Raw genomic sequence first — 16410 nt, forward strand, 5'->3', positions numbered from 1 at the left:
TTAGGAAACACTTGCCTAATCAGTACAAACTGTGTATTTATTATATTGCAGATTTTCCCCAGCGATTAATTACCATCTTGGCAATTCTACTACAGTACATTGTGATAACCATTGTTGCGTATTCTTGTGAGTATACATGAAATCATCACACCATTACCATCCATCTTTTATAAGTATGTAATATCATGTGCTTCTATTCCATGAAGCAATGGTCTGGGTATCTGCATACAGAATGTTACCTGATTGATCATACGGTGTTATATTACATGTTCCCACAAATCAGGGGCTCAGTTGCAGTAAGACAGGATTAGACAAACTTTTTATCTAATACATTCTCAGGAAATTGCACAGCACATGTTACAAGAAATTAGATTTTTTGACATAAAAATGAAAACAAACAAACCATGAAAATGTTTTGAATCCCATCTAACTGTTCTCATTACAGATTTTGAATTTTTCACATAACATGAATACAATTTATTTATCAAGCTTTCCAATTTAATTAGCGAATGCTGTACATTTTCACTGAAACTAAAAGGGAGCCCCATGTTATACCTGTTATATCCTAAATGTTATATCCTAAATGTCTGAAGGAGCGATACAGGACATCTTTTCTCCCTACTGCTATTAGACTTTACAATCAGAGCTGCTCTCAGTGAACCAGTCACCATAATACACACTGTTCATACTGATTTTTTTCATGCTGATTTTTATACTGTGTTCTAACTGTAATAACCTGTCATCATAATACACACTGTTGTATGTGATATTCTTAAATTGTGAAATTACAATAATTAAAATTCTGTGCAATACAACAGTGCAATAACAACAATTTAAGATGTGCAATGACCAAGTGCAATTGTTTGTTTGTTTGTTTGTTTTTGTGAAATTATTATTATAATTATTAATATTATTATTATTATTTTTATTTTTTCTTTATCTTTATGCTTCATATTGTCACATTTTTTCTTCTTTTGTTGCTGCTGTAACGTGGAAATTTTCCCACTGTGGGACGAATAAATGTTTATCTTATCTTATCTTACATTTACAGACAAAACAGCATAAATGTAACATCACATGAATCCATTCTAACATCACTAAAAGAACACAGGAAACTTACATGTTCATGTCTCCAGCAGGAATTTCCACTGATTTCCAATAGAAATGCAGAAGTGATGGTCATGTGCACAGCCTGGAATGATGCATGCAAAGAAGATTTGAGTGTGACACTGGTGCTGTATTATAATATAATTATATATATATATATATATATATATATATATATATATATATATATATATATATATATATATATATATATTTTTTTTTTTTTTATTTATTTATTTATTTATTTTTTATATATACTCTTCTCCAGTGCAGCTTTGAATAAATCACATCAGCATCTGAGTAAATTACTATGGCTGCTTGCTGCAAATGATGTGATAAAGTCTACTGTACGAATGATGCCTAAATCGAAAATTGCTATACTTTACTTGCTATACTAGTTTTTATACTGTGTGTAATATATACTAACATTTGTTTTGTTTTTATTGTCTAGCGATTTTGGTGGATATCTTGCATAGAGTAGCCACTGAAGCGAAAGTGGCTCTGATAATCATGCTCCTGCTGCTACTTATTCCTATTGTGGGTGTTATCGCTGTAGGTAGGTGTTTCAAGTTGGTGTGGGTATACGAGTATAGATGTCAGAGATGAGTAGATATTTGATATTTTTAACTTTTAATTTTATGTTACTTTTAAGAAAATCCTTTTGTTTTTTCATACTAAATTATAAAATTGATACACAGATACAGATACATTTCAATAAGGGCGTAATCAGTCACTCTTTGTTTGTAATATCAAGTGTTATATAATTGTCTATCTAGTGGACTATAATGGCATTACAGTGCCATTAGAACATAGCCTGTGTAGTTTCTACAGTATCGTGAATATGAAGCAGCTTGAGATTTTACATACACTATATTTCCAAAGGTTTTGGGACACTCCTCCAAGTCATTCAATTCAGGTTTTCCAGTCACTTCCATGGCCACAGGTATATAAAATCAAGCACCTAGGCAGGCAGACTACAAACATTTGTGATAGAATGGATATCTCTCAGGAGCTCAGTGAATTGAAGCGTGGTACTGTGATGGGTTGTCATTTGTGAAATTTCCTCACTACTAAATATTCCACAGTCAGCTGTTAGTGGTTTTATAAAGTGGAACCAATTAGGAACAACAGCAACTCATCCACACACAGCTACAGACCTCAACAGCTACAGACCTCCAAACTTCGTGTGGCCTTCAGATAAGCTCAAGAACAGTGCATAGAGAGCTTAATGGAATGGGTTTTCATGGCCGAGCAGCTGCATCCAAGCTTTACATCACCAAGTGCAATGCAAAGCGTTGGATGCAGTGATGTAAAGCATGCTGCCACTGGACTCTAGAGCAGTGGAGACGTGATATCTGGAATGACCAATCATGCTTCTCTGCCTAGCAATCCGATGGACGAGTCTGGGTTTGGCGGTTGCCAGGAGAACGGTACTTGCCTGACTGCATTGTGCCAAGTGTAAAGTTTGGTGGAGGGGGGATTATGGTGTTGGGTTGTTTTTCAGGGTTGGGCTTGGCCCCTTAGTTCCAGTGAAATATACTCCTAATGCTTCAGCATACCAAGACATTTTGGAGACTTTGTGGGAACAGTTTGGGGACGGCCCCTTCCTGTTCCAACATGACTGCACACCAGTGCACAAAGCAAAGTCCATAAAGACATGGATGAGTGAGTTTGGTGTGGAGAAACATGACTGGACTGCACAGAGTCCTGGCCTCAATCCGATAGAACAACTTTGGGATGAATTATGGCGGAGAATTCTTGTCCAACATCAGTGCCTGACCTCACAAATGCACTTCTAGAGGAATGGTCAAAAACTCCCATAAACACACTCCTTACCCTTGTGGAAAGCCTTCCCAGAAGAGTTGGAGCTGTTATAGCTGGAAAGGGTGGGCCAATTCCATATTATACACATTAAGAATGGGATGTCATTAAAGTTCATGTGCATGTAAAGGCAGATGTCCCAAAACATTTGGCAATATAGTGTATCTCAAAAAACCTGAAAATTAATATAGGATGCAGTCTATTCTGAAGAGATGTAAAGTATTGATTAGCTTTGCTTAACATTTAATATAAAATGATGAATCATTTAAATGTCCAGAACCTAGAGTCTAAAAAAGACAGGAATAAAAGTAGTGCAGATGTTTTACTTGGACAGCCTAAAGACTGCTCTTGCAGAAACAGTTTACATTCAAGCTCCAATCATTAAACACCAGATAATATTTAAAGTTACATTTAACACCAAATTTGATGCTTATACTCTACATTCCTGTTAGAAACAGGCTGTTGTGTGGCAAACTGGACACACAAAGTCCTCAGATCCTCAGATGAAATTAGCACAAATTGTTAGGTTTTAGTCAAGATAAGTTATTGGTGTTCTGGTGATTAATTAAATTGCATGTAATCCACCAAGTGAACAACAGAAACTGAAGAAATATTTTGCAGTATCTCTTGACTGACTCTGGTAGTTGGGAACAACAACACAGCATTCAAGATCATGTGAGACAGAGGAAGGGAAAGTGATTCCAGGCTGAACCATTGCACTGTATTGCACACATGCACTTTATGTAGATTTGTGTTCATGAGCTTAGATCTTAGTTCTTGGTTCTGTGTTGTCTTATTTAGTTCTGTGTTTTATGTAGCACCAGGTCCTAGAGGAACTTTGTTTCATTTCACTGTGTACTGCACCAGGTGTATACAGTTGAAATGACAATGAAGTCTTCTTGACACTTGATGCAAGAGAGTTACAAACACCTAAGCTGCTGTCAGTTATTCTGAATTCAAATAGCAGTTTTCTCATCTGTGTTATATTTTCATATTAATATTATCCTCAAATACCATTCCAGAGAGTTTTAGAATGTGTTTACAGCCAGAACATAAGCGTGAAATGTTGTAGTTCCATCAGACAGTCAGACGGTGATGCTGGACTTCACACTGAGTCTGAAATCACACAAGAAACCTGAACATTTCTACATACACTAAATATCACAGTGTACCAGAATGTACCACAATGTATTCAGTTTAATTAAAATTCTTGATTAACATCTTGACTATATTAGAAAAATATGAATAATTTAGCTCTGTAATTATTAATACATAAAGTAGGGGTGTAATGGTACACAAAAGTCACGGTTCGGTACACACCTCGGTATGGGGTCACAGTTCGATACGGGTTCGGTACCACAGGAATAAGCAACAAATCCCTAGTGCTTGCTTTTTTTCTGTTTATTTTGAATAGGCAGTAGTGTTTGGTCACATTCAGCTACAGAAATGAAAAGCTTCTTGTGATATGAAAGTACAAAATAAATAGAATAATGAAAAATAAAACTTTCTAATTAGGAGACTATATATTACACTTCCAAAACTTTATCATTTCATCATATGATATTATAATTAATTGTAATATTAAGAATATATATTATGCTGAAGTGTGCTGTCACTGTGTGATAGCTTTTGGTAGCACAGAAGGTCCATCTGTCTGTTGTTAATGCAACAGCGGGTGCAGTGGACAACTCACGTTCAATCACTGCTCTCATGCATGTGTATAGAGAATGGATCACGGACTGGCTTATGTGCGCACAAGATGGGACAGTGTAACGTGGCTCGAGCACATTTAATAAATACTTGGCGCCGGGATCCTCTACTACTGTATATGGGTGCATTGCAGATGAAATATATATGCCAATTGCCTCCGTAATAGCTTTGGTCCTGTCTGCTCTCACATCTAAAGGCTGCTTAAAAGCTGCAGGGAACTCTGGTGACTGCCAAATCTGGATGATATGTGTTAGCATATTGGTCGTATTTCCACTCACACACCATACAGCTAGGTGCCTTACAACGCCAACACCCCGTTATTGTCCTATCTATGACTTGCTCTCCTTTACTTTACTCCTTTACTGTGTACTTCACAGGAAATCCTAAACTTTCCCACACAAGCAGGTGGGTCTTCGAGCTCTTGTGTGTTGTCTGAACTTGCCATTCTTGTTTAGGATTGGTGTGTAGAAGATCTCTTCTTCTGCTTTTTCCTGTTGTGACAGTTAGCATTGCATTATCACACGTGCCCCCTTCTGGGCGCCTTGTCGAAGTACACGAACCATGACACCTGTACCGTGCCGGTTTGGGACGAATATATGTACCATTACACCCCTAATATAAAGGCATATTATAATTTGCTGACACAGGTCCTTAAACTGGAATAAGTGCACTGATGTATAAACATTACCTTTTGGGTTTTTTGGGTAACTAATAAAACCTGGAATTTAAAGACCATTCATGTTTTTTTTTTTATCAGTTTTCTTTTTAAACAGGTCTTACACACCTCTGAAATAACATTTTTATAATTCTTTCCATACAGCATGCTGTAAAAGGACAAAAACAATTCGTCCATTAACGATTTACATGATTATAGAACTCAGTGATATTCTACGAATAACTGTTTTTACACTGGTATTTCAAAGTAAGTACCACTTTTTGTTACATTTGATTGATTCACATTTCATGAAAGGATTAAATGTGCTATTATATTTTCCCCAGCACTTCTTATCCTAAAGTATATTGATATTTATAAAACGTAAAATTCATGTACAGAATGTAATGTAATCAATTTTACACACATTTAACTTTTTAAATTGTAACGTTTTAATTTTTAAACCTATTCTCATATTAGGTTGTTTCATTGTCCAGACATATCCTAAGATCAGTTTAATCATGTAATATTTCAGTTTTCATTGTATATCTAATGAGTCTGAAACATTTATTTAATTAGGCTTATTAGCTTCATTAGCATAATTAAAACTGCAAAAACTGTGATATTTCTGTAATTAATGTTCTCTGTTTTTCAGGAAGTACATTTGTAATATTAGTTCCCCTCTTAACTGTGATTTTATTTTATTTTCGTTCTTTTCTTCTCAAGCTGAGTAAGTACATCATCTAATACTTTATTCTACTCAATTCTTTATTCTTTTCTAAGTACATCATGTAATACTTTATTCTACTCTCTTCTTCTTTTTATCTTATTTGTTTTTGACAATCAGACATTACAGACATTGATGTAATATCAATTTATAACCATATGATTGTGTCCATAGACTTCACATTAATTACAAATCCATACACTTGGATACAGTTAACTGATTAAACAACTTTATTCATAAAACACAAACTCTTAAAAATAAAACTCTTAGAAATGTCTTAGCCAGTAATGCAATGAATTAAAATGTTAAACTACAACAGTTAACATATGTAACCCAGTTCCCTGAAAAGGGAACAAGACGCTGCGTCATGACTGATGTTATGGAAACACTTTGTCAAGGAAGTGTGTCTGAAGCTCCGTGTGCACACGCCAATTCATTGGCTCGGACAGGACACGTGACAGAGGAATACGTGCCAGCATGTCCATATAAGGGCATCTATGTCACATCTATTTAGCTTGCCTTTTGTCTGAAGGAAGCGCGAAAGGACACTCAGGGTGGGACCAGTGACGCAGCATCTCGTTCCCTACGTAACCTGTTGTAGTTCCCTTTCGAGGGAACCCAACGCTGCATCATGACTGCCGATATGGGAATGTCAATACCCACGTCGCCACACACCGGTCGATGTCTGTCCCAGGGCCCGTGAGAGAGCACGAACAGACCAGGAACAGAACACCAACTAGCCCTGAAGGACCTGAGACCCAGGAGAGGGGTCAAGGTCCAGGTTATATCACCTGATAAAGGTGTGCGGAGAGGACCAGCCTGCCACAGCACAAATCTCTAGCCAGGGCACTGGATGAGGCGACACCCCTAGTGTAGTGAGCACTGACCCCTAGAGGCGAAGCAATACTATGCGCCTTGTAGGCCTGGGTAATGGCATCTACCCCCCAGTATGCCAAGTGCTGCTTGGAGACCAGATTACCCTTGTTCTGGCTCCCAAAGCAGACAAACAAGGAGGGAGAATTACACCACGAGCTGTAGTGGTGGACATAAGTCTTGAGGGCTCTGACTGGGCAGAGCAAGTGCAGCCTCTCCTGTTCTGCTGAGTCATGGGGCGGAAGACAGAAGGCCTGCAGGGTGACTGGACAACCGGCCATCCTGGGCACCTTCGGGACAAATCCAGCCCTGCGGTGCAAGATAGCCTTGGACATTCCAGGGGCAAACTCCAGGCAGGCGGGGACAACCGATAGAGCCTGTAGATCCCCTAGCCATCTAAGGGAGGCCAAGGCTAAAATCAGAGCCGTCTTAAGGGTCAGAAACTTGTCTGAGGCTGACTCCATGGGGTCAAAGGGGGCTTCCCGTCCAAGACCACTGAATGGTTGCAGGAGGGGAGGTGCGGTAGAGGGAGTACATGCCCCGAAAAAGGCAAGACTGTAGAAATTTCAGCACTGTACTGATCGGGCAGTGCACTGGGTCCTGCTCGCACTGAGCACACCAGAGACTAAAAAGCCTCCACTTTAGAGCATACAGCTTTCTAGTGAAGGGAGCCCTAGCATTCAGCAGAGTCTCTACAACCTCTGATGAAAGGCCCCTCAAGGGCCAGATCCAGTGCTTACACATCATTGGGCAGGAATCTCCCAAGGAGCACCATCTAGGAGGGAGACAAGGACGGGGAACCAAACTTGAGCGGGCCAGCAGGGAGCTACTAGAAGAATGTAGACCCCATCATGGTGTACTCTGGCTAGGACTTGTAGGAGCAGAGCTACCAGAGGAAAGGCATACAGACATAGCCTCGGACAGTTCTGTACCAGAGCATCCAGTCCCAGAGGGTCTGGATGGGAGAGGGAGTACCACAGCGGACATTGTGTCAATACACCCCTAGAGTGGGCCAGAAACCAGCCAAAAACCAGGGTCTTGTCCACATATGTAGGGTACGAAGCCCACAGCGAGTAACCCTGATGGCATTGAGGGGATGCCTGCGGGGATGAAAGCATGCACCTCTGAGCCAGAACTGGAGAGCCTTCAGTCTATCCGAATAGCATTTACTGCTGACAGTATGGAAGCCACCCAAGTTTTATAGTACTGTAAGCATCTTGAACCTGAACTTCTTTAGGACAGAGTTCAGAGCTCGCAGGTCCAAAATTGGATGCAGCCCCCCCATCTCTTTTGGGTACAACAAAATACCGGCTGTAAAAGCCCGACTCCTGATCTGGAAGGGGAACATGCTTTATGGCCCCTTTTCTCAGAAGGGAGATGACCGATCTCAGGTCAGGTCTCCCCTGACGGTCCTGGGCCCGAGCCCAGGGGGGTTGGTGAAATCGGTGTGTCTACGCGAAAGGACTTTGTCCTTTAGCCCTGTAAGATTAAGCCACAGGTGACTCTCCATGGCGACCTGCGCAGTCATTGAATGGCCTATGGCACGGGCCATCTGCTTCATGGCATGAAGCGCAAAATCTGTGGCTCGATGCAGCTCAGAGACTGTGTCAGGGCTCAGTCCTTCACCGCAGTCAAGGACACAGATGCAGACACCTCTTAAAATTTTTCGCCATACCTGTTTCGGACAGACACATGACACTCATATCACGGAACACTTCCTGAAGACAAAAAAAGCTTAATGGATGTGACATAGATGCCCTTATATGGACATGATGGCGCATATTCCTCCATCATGTGTCCTATCCGTGCCAATGAATCGGCATATGTGCACACGGAGCTTCAGATACACTACCTTGACAAAGTGTTTCCAAAGCGTCAGTCACGCCTCGAAAGGGAACTGAAGGATGTGCTGTACTGGGAAGACAAAAACATTTGATTCTGTTGTCTAAAAATGAAAGCTGTTTTTTTCCCCTGGAAATGATCTGCAAGATTTACAGACATTTTATTTATTTCAACTGTTTAGTAAAATAGTCACTAGATAAACATTTTTTATTGATTTTACAAATTTCACATGTTTACAAAGTTTACATAATTCTAAACACATTTCATTTTAGATTCTGTTAAAAAATTCATAATAAACAGAATTTTAAATTGTGTAGATTTAGTTTTAATTTAATTCCTTTACAATACACTCAAAACATTGCCATGTTCACACTCATTACAACTGATTTTTATTTAATGACACACACAAAATGCCATTAAAGGCAAAGTTCACAGAGCTGAAATCACAAAATGACAAATTAACAGAAAAAAATGAATTGCTCAAAAGCAGAAGTTTATGTTATGTTGAGTCACCAGGTTCACCATACAGGGAAACTCTTGATCATGTTTTTTTTTCTTTTATAAATTCACACATCAGATACAAAACATTCATTTATTAGTTGATTGTTGATTGTTGATTAACCACTTTATCCTGTTCAGAGTTGCAGTAAAACACAGGCATTCATATAAAACACACAGGTAGATAAAACTGTTTTAAACACTCATATTTGAAATAATGCTGAGCGTGACATGGTGAGAATGATAAAGAATTCAAATCTTTCTAAAGAAAACCAAAATTAAAACTAGTATAGAATCTTATTGTTATTATTTTTTATTTGAGAGGAAAGTCCTTTAAAATACGATGTTTGCTTATACATACAGGAAACACTGCAGGGAGCATAAGACTGGAAGATTCACCTTATTTTATTCTATAATATTTCTGTATTACTGAAACACAGCAGATAATTACATTCTCCAGTTTCAGCCATGTCTCAAACCATATCCTATCATATAAAATCCCACAGCTTTTTAAATGAAGGAAGTCAATAATTTTGGGTTATTAATTTGTTAAGAAAGTATCAGGTATTGTAGATTCTGTAGTATGCAGCAGATTTAATAACTTTAGTAAGACCTGTGAAAGATGCGTCATGTGAAGATGAAGATGTTTAAATAGCTGTTTATTGTTGCAGGTTATTTACTCTATATTATAGGGACTTTGCTCCTGGAGGTTCTAAGAGCTTCAGGGTCGATCTACATCCATTATGATCTGAATATTGATGTGAAAGGTAAGTCCTGTGTCATTACTGTTTATTGTTGAAGGAAAAGATTTTCCACTGGATGATCCTCACATGGTTTTTATGTACATAAGAAGTTCTAATTGTTTTATTTAAAGCTGAACAGAACAGACGGTCAGGAAGCTAAAAGGGAATAAGCTAAGAATCATGCAGTACAGTGTGTTTTAGCTTTAAAAGTGTTTCACTGCAGTTTACTGAATGATTTATATATAGAACATTCAGGTAATAACAGTGTCATGATTACTCTGATGTATAAATGTGTGTTTTTCTCAATAGAACGTGACGCATTGGTCTGTGTGACTGCATACCTCCAAATCTTGACCCTGATTACACTGTTTACACATTTAAACTATAACTCAGGTATTCATCACTTTCAGCTCTTTTTCCAAATGCTTTTTATTTTGATAGCATATTTTTTAAAAAACAAACAAAGTCAATTCAACAGAAATGTTTAAAGCTAAATTAAAATGGAAACGTACATTTTATAGCATAAGAAAATTAGTTTTTTAATCACTGGATTTTCATAGATGCCTTTAAAAGTGTAAACACGTTCATACATAACACTCTCAGTGTATGCTAATGCCAGTGATTATGTCAACAAACTCAAGTGATATCTTAATATTGTAGAAACATGCTACATTGAGAAATTGTATCTCTGTCAAATAAAAGGGAAATTAAACCTTTAAAGTAGCAACATGCTCAAATTCAGAAGTAGCTGCACTGATATTCCACCTTGTGTTGAGATAATGATATCACTCTTTCTGCTTGCATCTATCTCTGTCTATTTTTATAGATGTAGTTTATATCAGTGCTCTCTAACAGGTTTATCCTGGTGGCATTCTTAGAGTGTGACTGTTTATGGAGAACAATACACTATGCAGAGCAGGATGCAGACAGTTCAGTGTAGAAATGTGCATGTCTTTGGTTAATGGGGAACCTCTTAGTTCAGTTCAATTTTATATGATGATTTTCCTGTTATTCATACAGTCTAGACGTTACAGCTAATGAATTTCACACACCAATGCTCTTTATTAACAAGCACAAAAGGATGGATTCTGTAGATCTTTGTGATATATGAAATTGTAAATACCTCTCAGAATCTTTCCTCTGTAACAGACCAAATATCATTAGCATTTACTTCCATGTAGAACAGTTTAATTTGAATTTAATTTGAATCAATATAAGTTTTTTTTTAATTACACAGACATATACTGAACCTTTTGGACCATTAACACAGAAATGTGTTTTACTTTTTGAGTGCTGGAATATTAAGCAGCATAGATATGGCATGCGCTTTATGGTGAATAACAATTAAATATTTTTTCTTTTATCAGAGAAATTATAGTTACAATAATCAAACTATTGCTGAGGTTAATTCTCAAATCCTGAAGTTGTTGAACATTATTGTTTCTATAGTAACAGCTCATGTACAAGTAGAAACTCTGTTCTTATTTAACAGAAAAGTATATAATTAGTCATGATTTTCTGTTAGAAGACTTTTATCATTTACGCTGTAGAAGCTTTACACAGTCATATGTTTTACTAGCCTCTTTTTTCCTTTCTTGAAATGAATGAGAACAAAAAAACATGTTTAAGAGAAAAAACTGTTAAAAAAAAAGGAAAAAAAACTTTGGAAGCTGTCCTTGAGATGAATCTCATGAATGATCAATGACACTGAATGTCACTAAAGTCATGAGAAAAAGAAAGTACACACTTCAATTGTGTTCTACTCATCAACTTCAACAACACCACCAACAAAAACACAGATGTGCCCATTTTATCCCCTGAACATAAACCAACATTCAGAAACAAGTTGGGAAAAATAAGCAGACCGTACCTGTTTCCACAATCAATACAGGAGAAATTAGTAGCCAGGTTACTAATGAAATCCAGGAACTCACCCAATGGTCCAATGTCAACTCCACTGTTTGAAACAATCTCTTATTCTACCCTGCCACACTACTTCCATATATGGAAATAGTGTGTAGTTCTACTATTCTATAGAAAGCCCCAATATTTCAACAGCTACGTACATTCCAAAGTAATATCAAGACCTCCAGGAGCTTTTTAGTAAGGAATGTGCTTCCACTCTTCCTCCTCATCAGCCATGGAATTGTGCCATTGACTTACTACCTAACACCACTCTCCAGAAGAGCATTTACCCATTATCCACTCCAGAAATCCAAGCATTAGAGGAGTTTCTCAAAGAAGCTCTCACAGCTAGTTTTATTCGACCCTTCAACACCCTTGTTGCTTCAGGGTTCTTTTTCATTGAAAAAAAGAACGGAGGATTGAGTCCCTGTATAGAATAGTCTTAATGCCATCACAGTCCGTCATCCGTATCCATTACCTCTGGTCCCACCTGCCCTGGAAGAACTCCAAAAAGCAACCTTATTTACTAAGTGGGACTTCAGGAGTGCAAACAGTCTCATATGGATAAAAGACGGAGATAATTGGAAAACTGCATTCTTGACTACGGAAGAAGAACACCTGGAGGTGTTCATGGGGGATGGGGGGAGATGTCACAAATGCACCCAGAACACCACCTCCTGTCCAGCGGAGGGAACTTTCACCTGAATTTTAGACTTCTGGGTTACGGGGTTCATTTCTGGTTTTAGGGACATTTAAACATGCTCACACCATCATAGCTTTGTGAAGTATAGCTAGTTTATCTACTAAGCCTTATATTTCTGATTCTCTTTTGCCTATGTGTGTGACCTGTTTTTGCTTTTTGGATTTTCGCTGTTTTGGATTTGCCCTTTTGATTTGTTTGCCTCGCTGACTGTCTTTTCTGGTTACCTGATTTTTCTATAAATTCAGTGATTTTGATTTAATAACCACAGATCCAGATCCAGAATCTGACTCCAACACTGGGACTCAACAATGTAAGTACACAATTATTTTCTTCACAGTACACTGCCATGTCGCAATCAACATGTATCTGAGTTAAAATAAGGCCATAAAATACCTTTATTTTAAATTACAAAACAGAAAACTCACTTGAAAGGGAAAATGAACGTTTTCTCTATTTCTCCTGTCTTTCTATTACAGCTTTATCCCATTTGGTTGTGTTCATGTTTGGTACAGTGGGGGTTGTTTTTGTGAACGCTGGTGCATTATTAGTAGAGCTGACTCTAAAAGCACGTGAGTGAGCTGTGTGCTCCATGATTTTAATAATAATGCTATAAAATTCATCACTGTGAAATATGCTAGTGTGAAATTACTGACATAAATAAGACATTAACACAAAAATGTTATTGAAATCAGTCTAGTAATAAATACATATGGAACTTCACTTTCTTTTCTTTTCCACACGTTATTATAAACAGGAAATGGTGAGCGGACAGTGGATCTGCGAGTGATTCTCCTACCCACTGAAAGTGTCTTTGCTGCATGCTGCCTTGCTTTACAAATATATACTTTCTGTAAGTATAATCTACTGGATCTGTATAATACTTGTGTACTCTCTAAACATGACCAGTTTCTGTTCTAAAATACTGTCATGTTTTTCTTTCTCACAGGGAAGACAAAAAGAAAAAGGTATGTGTGTATTTTGAATAGTTATGAATATACAGAAGGATTTGTTTTCCTTATCAGTTTTGTTTAGACTGAAGACATGATAATTTTTTATTCTCATTATTACAGATTTGCAATTGGCATAAACAAGCTGCGACAGTGTAAAAAGACTCAGAGGGTCAGTATATCACTGTGTGTAATAAACATGGAATAAATAGAAGCTGTAATCAAAAACTGATTAATGATAACTTTTGTGTAGTTTCCACGTTTTATCTCATATAAGACAAATAAGCAGAACACTTCCTAAAAATAATGCCTTGCCTTTAAAACAGGACTCACCTCCACAATGTGATGAACATAAAATGGAGAATCTGGCTCCTGATCCTCAGCCCTCAGGGTCTTAGCAGGTAGGGTAAATACCACATTCTTTTATTTTACATTAATTGTTTATATAACTACATAGAGTTTAAACAAATAACAAAACAGTAAAATCTGATCCACAATTCATTTACTTACACTTACTATATGTTCAGCTGAATACAGTTCCTCCCTACATTAATAATAATAGACAGAGTAATACATTACTCATTACACTGGGCTTTTCATATATTTATACTCATGAATAACCCTTCCCCTTTTGTTTAAAGCAAAAAATCCTCAAACACAACCCCAGAAGATTGCTAATGTATGTTTACCTGGTTTCTGCACTGTCACCTGACTAGCTGACATCCCTACAGCAACCACTAGTGACTGTAATAGGTGATTAGTCTATACAACTTTTCTAGCTGTGGTTTGCACTTATGGGGAAAACAAAACACAGTTGTCTTTTTATATATCAGGGACTAATAACCACTGTTTGGTTCACAGCAACTTCTGGAAACAACTCAGGTGAGAACAAAAAAAACATTTTGACATGTAATCATTTTTTCCCTAAAAATAAACCAACATTCTGAACATTTAGCATCTTTGTCCTGTTTAATGACCTGAAAGCTTAGATTAAGCTGCTGGACAGATGGTCTCAAATTTGTGTCACTGACTGCACAAGTCCCAGATCCTGTAGCTTAACAAGCCCAAATCATCATTCCTCCAACACCATGCTGCACAGTTGGTTTAATCTTCTTACAGAGGCTTAAGATGTTGCTTTGGGGTTTTCTTTCTATCTCTGAATAGTCTGAGCTTGGACTGAATTTGCTGAGACGCTCACTCCTCAGACATACAGAGCAGCTGTATTGAAGGTTCTCCCCACATGTAAACAGTCCTTCACAATGTAGAATGATGAATTTGAAGTTATATGAAGAGTCCTGGCTGATGTCCTTTCTTCTTGGCATGATGTAGACACACACACGAGTGATCCCGTACACCAAACTGCCCAAAGTTCTGCTTTTACAGACATAGTCACACTTCATGATTATAATTAAAAACAACTAATTTTGTTTATGTGCAGGTAAGAAAGGTGTATGTATTTTTTTTGGGAAAAAATGAGTACAGTACCTGAGGTTATTAATTTCTTTATAGAAGCTGGTGAGAACCACACAATTATTGTTTAGGTCCTGATAAATAAAAATATAAAATTGGAGGAGGGTGTCCTTTTTTCCCCATGACAGTAAGTAACTGAATGCACTAGTTTGTTCCCCTTGGAGATTTATTTTAAAGATGTGTTATATTTTTTATATAATTTTTTTAAATACACATTATTTATTTATTTATTTATTTATTTATTTATTTATTTATTTATTTAACAATCCTTTGTGTTATAATTAAATGAATCTCTTGTCTTCATGTTTGCTTTATTGTTCTAATAGTTTTTATTATTTAATTGTCAGGTATTATGACTGGATTTGTTACATTGATGCCTATTTTGAGACATATTGTAGGATAAAGATTAGGATTTAAACTCAGTCTGGCATTAAAAACATTTATTGTATTGTTTAATCATCTGCCAAATTCACCTGTGATGTGTGAGGGATGCGAAAGTTTAAAAAAAGAGAGAATTTCTATAATTGTGTATAACATTCAGTAGAGGAACACAGGGAATGTTAGTGTATACTTTTAAAACTATTAAGGTGTGTGTCAATGAATATGTATATATATGTTATATACAGGTATATATATATATATATATATATATATATATATATATATATATATATATATATATATATATATATACACTGTATATACATGCTGAGTACACCCCTCACATTTTTGTAAATATTTTATATCTTTTCATGTGACAACACTGAAGAAATGACACTCTGCTACAATGTAAAGTAGTGAGTGTACAGCCTGTATAACAGTGTAAATTTGCTGTCCCCTCAAAATAACTCAACACACAGCCATTAATGTCTAAACCATTAGAAACCATTGGCAACAAAAGTGAGTACACCCCTAAGTGGAAATGTCCAAATTGGGCCCAACGTGTCAATATTTTGTATGGCAACCATTATTTTCCAGCACTGCCTTAACCCTCTTGGGCATGGAGTTCACCAGAGCTTCACAGGTTGCCACTGGAGTCCTCTTCCACTCCTCCATTATGAAATCACAGAGCTGGTGGATGTTAGAGACCTTGCGCTCCCCCACCTTCCATTTGAGGATGCCCCACAGATGCTCAATAGGGTTTAGGTCTGGAGACATGCTTGGCCAGTCCATCACCAAGGCAGTGGTCATTTTGGAGGTGTGTTTGGGGTCGTTATCATGTTGGAATACTGCCCTGCGGCCTAGTCTCCAAAGGGAGGGGATCATGCTCTGCTTCAGTATGTCACAGTACATGCTGGCATTCATGGTTTCCTCAATGAACTGTAGCTCCCCAGTGCCGGCAGCACTCATGCAGGCCCAGACCATGACACTCCCACCACCATGCTTGACTGTAGGCAAGACACACTTGTCTT

At 37.5% G+C, this 16410-nt stretch overlaps 2 protein-coding genes across 6 annotated transcripts in view; both read left to right on the plus strand.

Annotated features, from left to right (window-relative positions):
* Positions 1-16410, plus strand: part of LOC131363524 (uncharacterized) — an 81793-nt gene that overhangs the window by 7202 nt on the left and 58181 nt on the right. The gene's annotated exons all lie outside the window — the stretch shown is intronic.
* LOC131363528 (uncharacterized) lies at positions 60-15630 on the plus strand. Of its 4 annotated transcripts, none has more exons than XR_009206340.1 (15): positions 60-126; positions 1140-1232; positions 1559-1663; positions 5459-5560; positions 5946-6020; positions 9902-9997; positions 10283-10366; positions 12850-12891; positions 13058-13150; positions 13336-13431; positions 13528-13546; positions 13652-13700; positions 13855-13929; positions 14170-14410; positions 14693-15630. XR_009206340.1 is itself a non-coding variant. In XM_058406151.1 (15 exons), exons 2-13 carry the CDS (start codon positions 1205-1207, stop codon positions 13924-13926), a joined length of 861 nt encoding a protein of 286 aa, XP_058262134.1. In that variant the 5' UTR covers positions 60-126; positions 1140-1204; the 3' UTR covers positions 13927-13929; positions 14390-14410; positions 14693-15630. The 4 variants fall into 4 exon arrangements, 3 of the variants coding, with proteins under 3 accessions (XP_058262134.1, XP_058262135.1, XP_058262133.1); XM_058406151.1 differs by having other exon boundaries at positions 14390-14410; XM_058406152.1 differs by having other exon boundaries at positions 14390-15627.

This window comes from Hemibagrus wyckioides, linkage group LG13 (assembly GCF_019097595.1).
Source record: "Hemibagrus wyckioides isolate EC202008001 linkage group LG13, SWU_Hwy_1.0, whole genome shotgun sequence".
NCBI lineage: Eukaryota > Metazoa > Chordata > Actinopteri > Siluriformes > Bagridae > Hemibagrus > Hemibagrus wyckioides.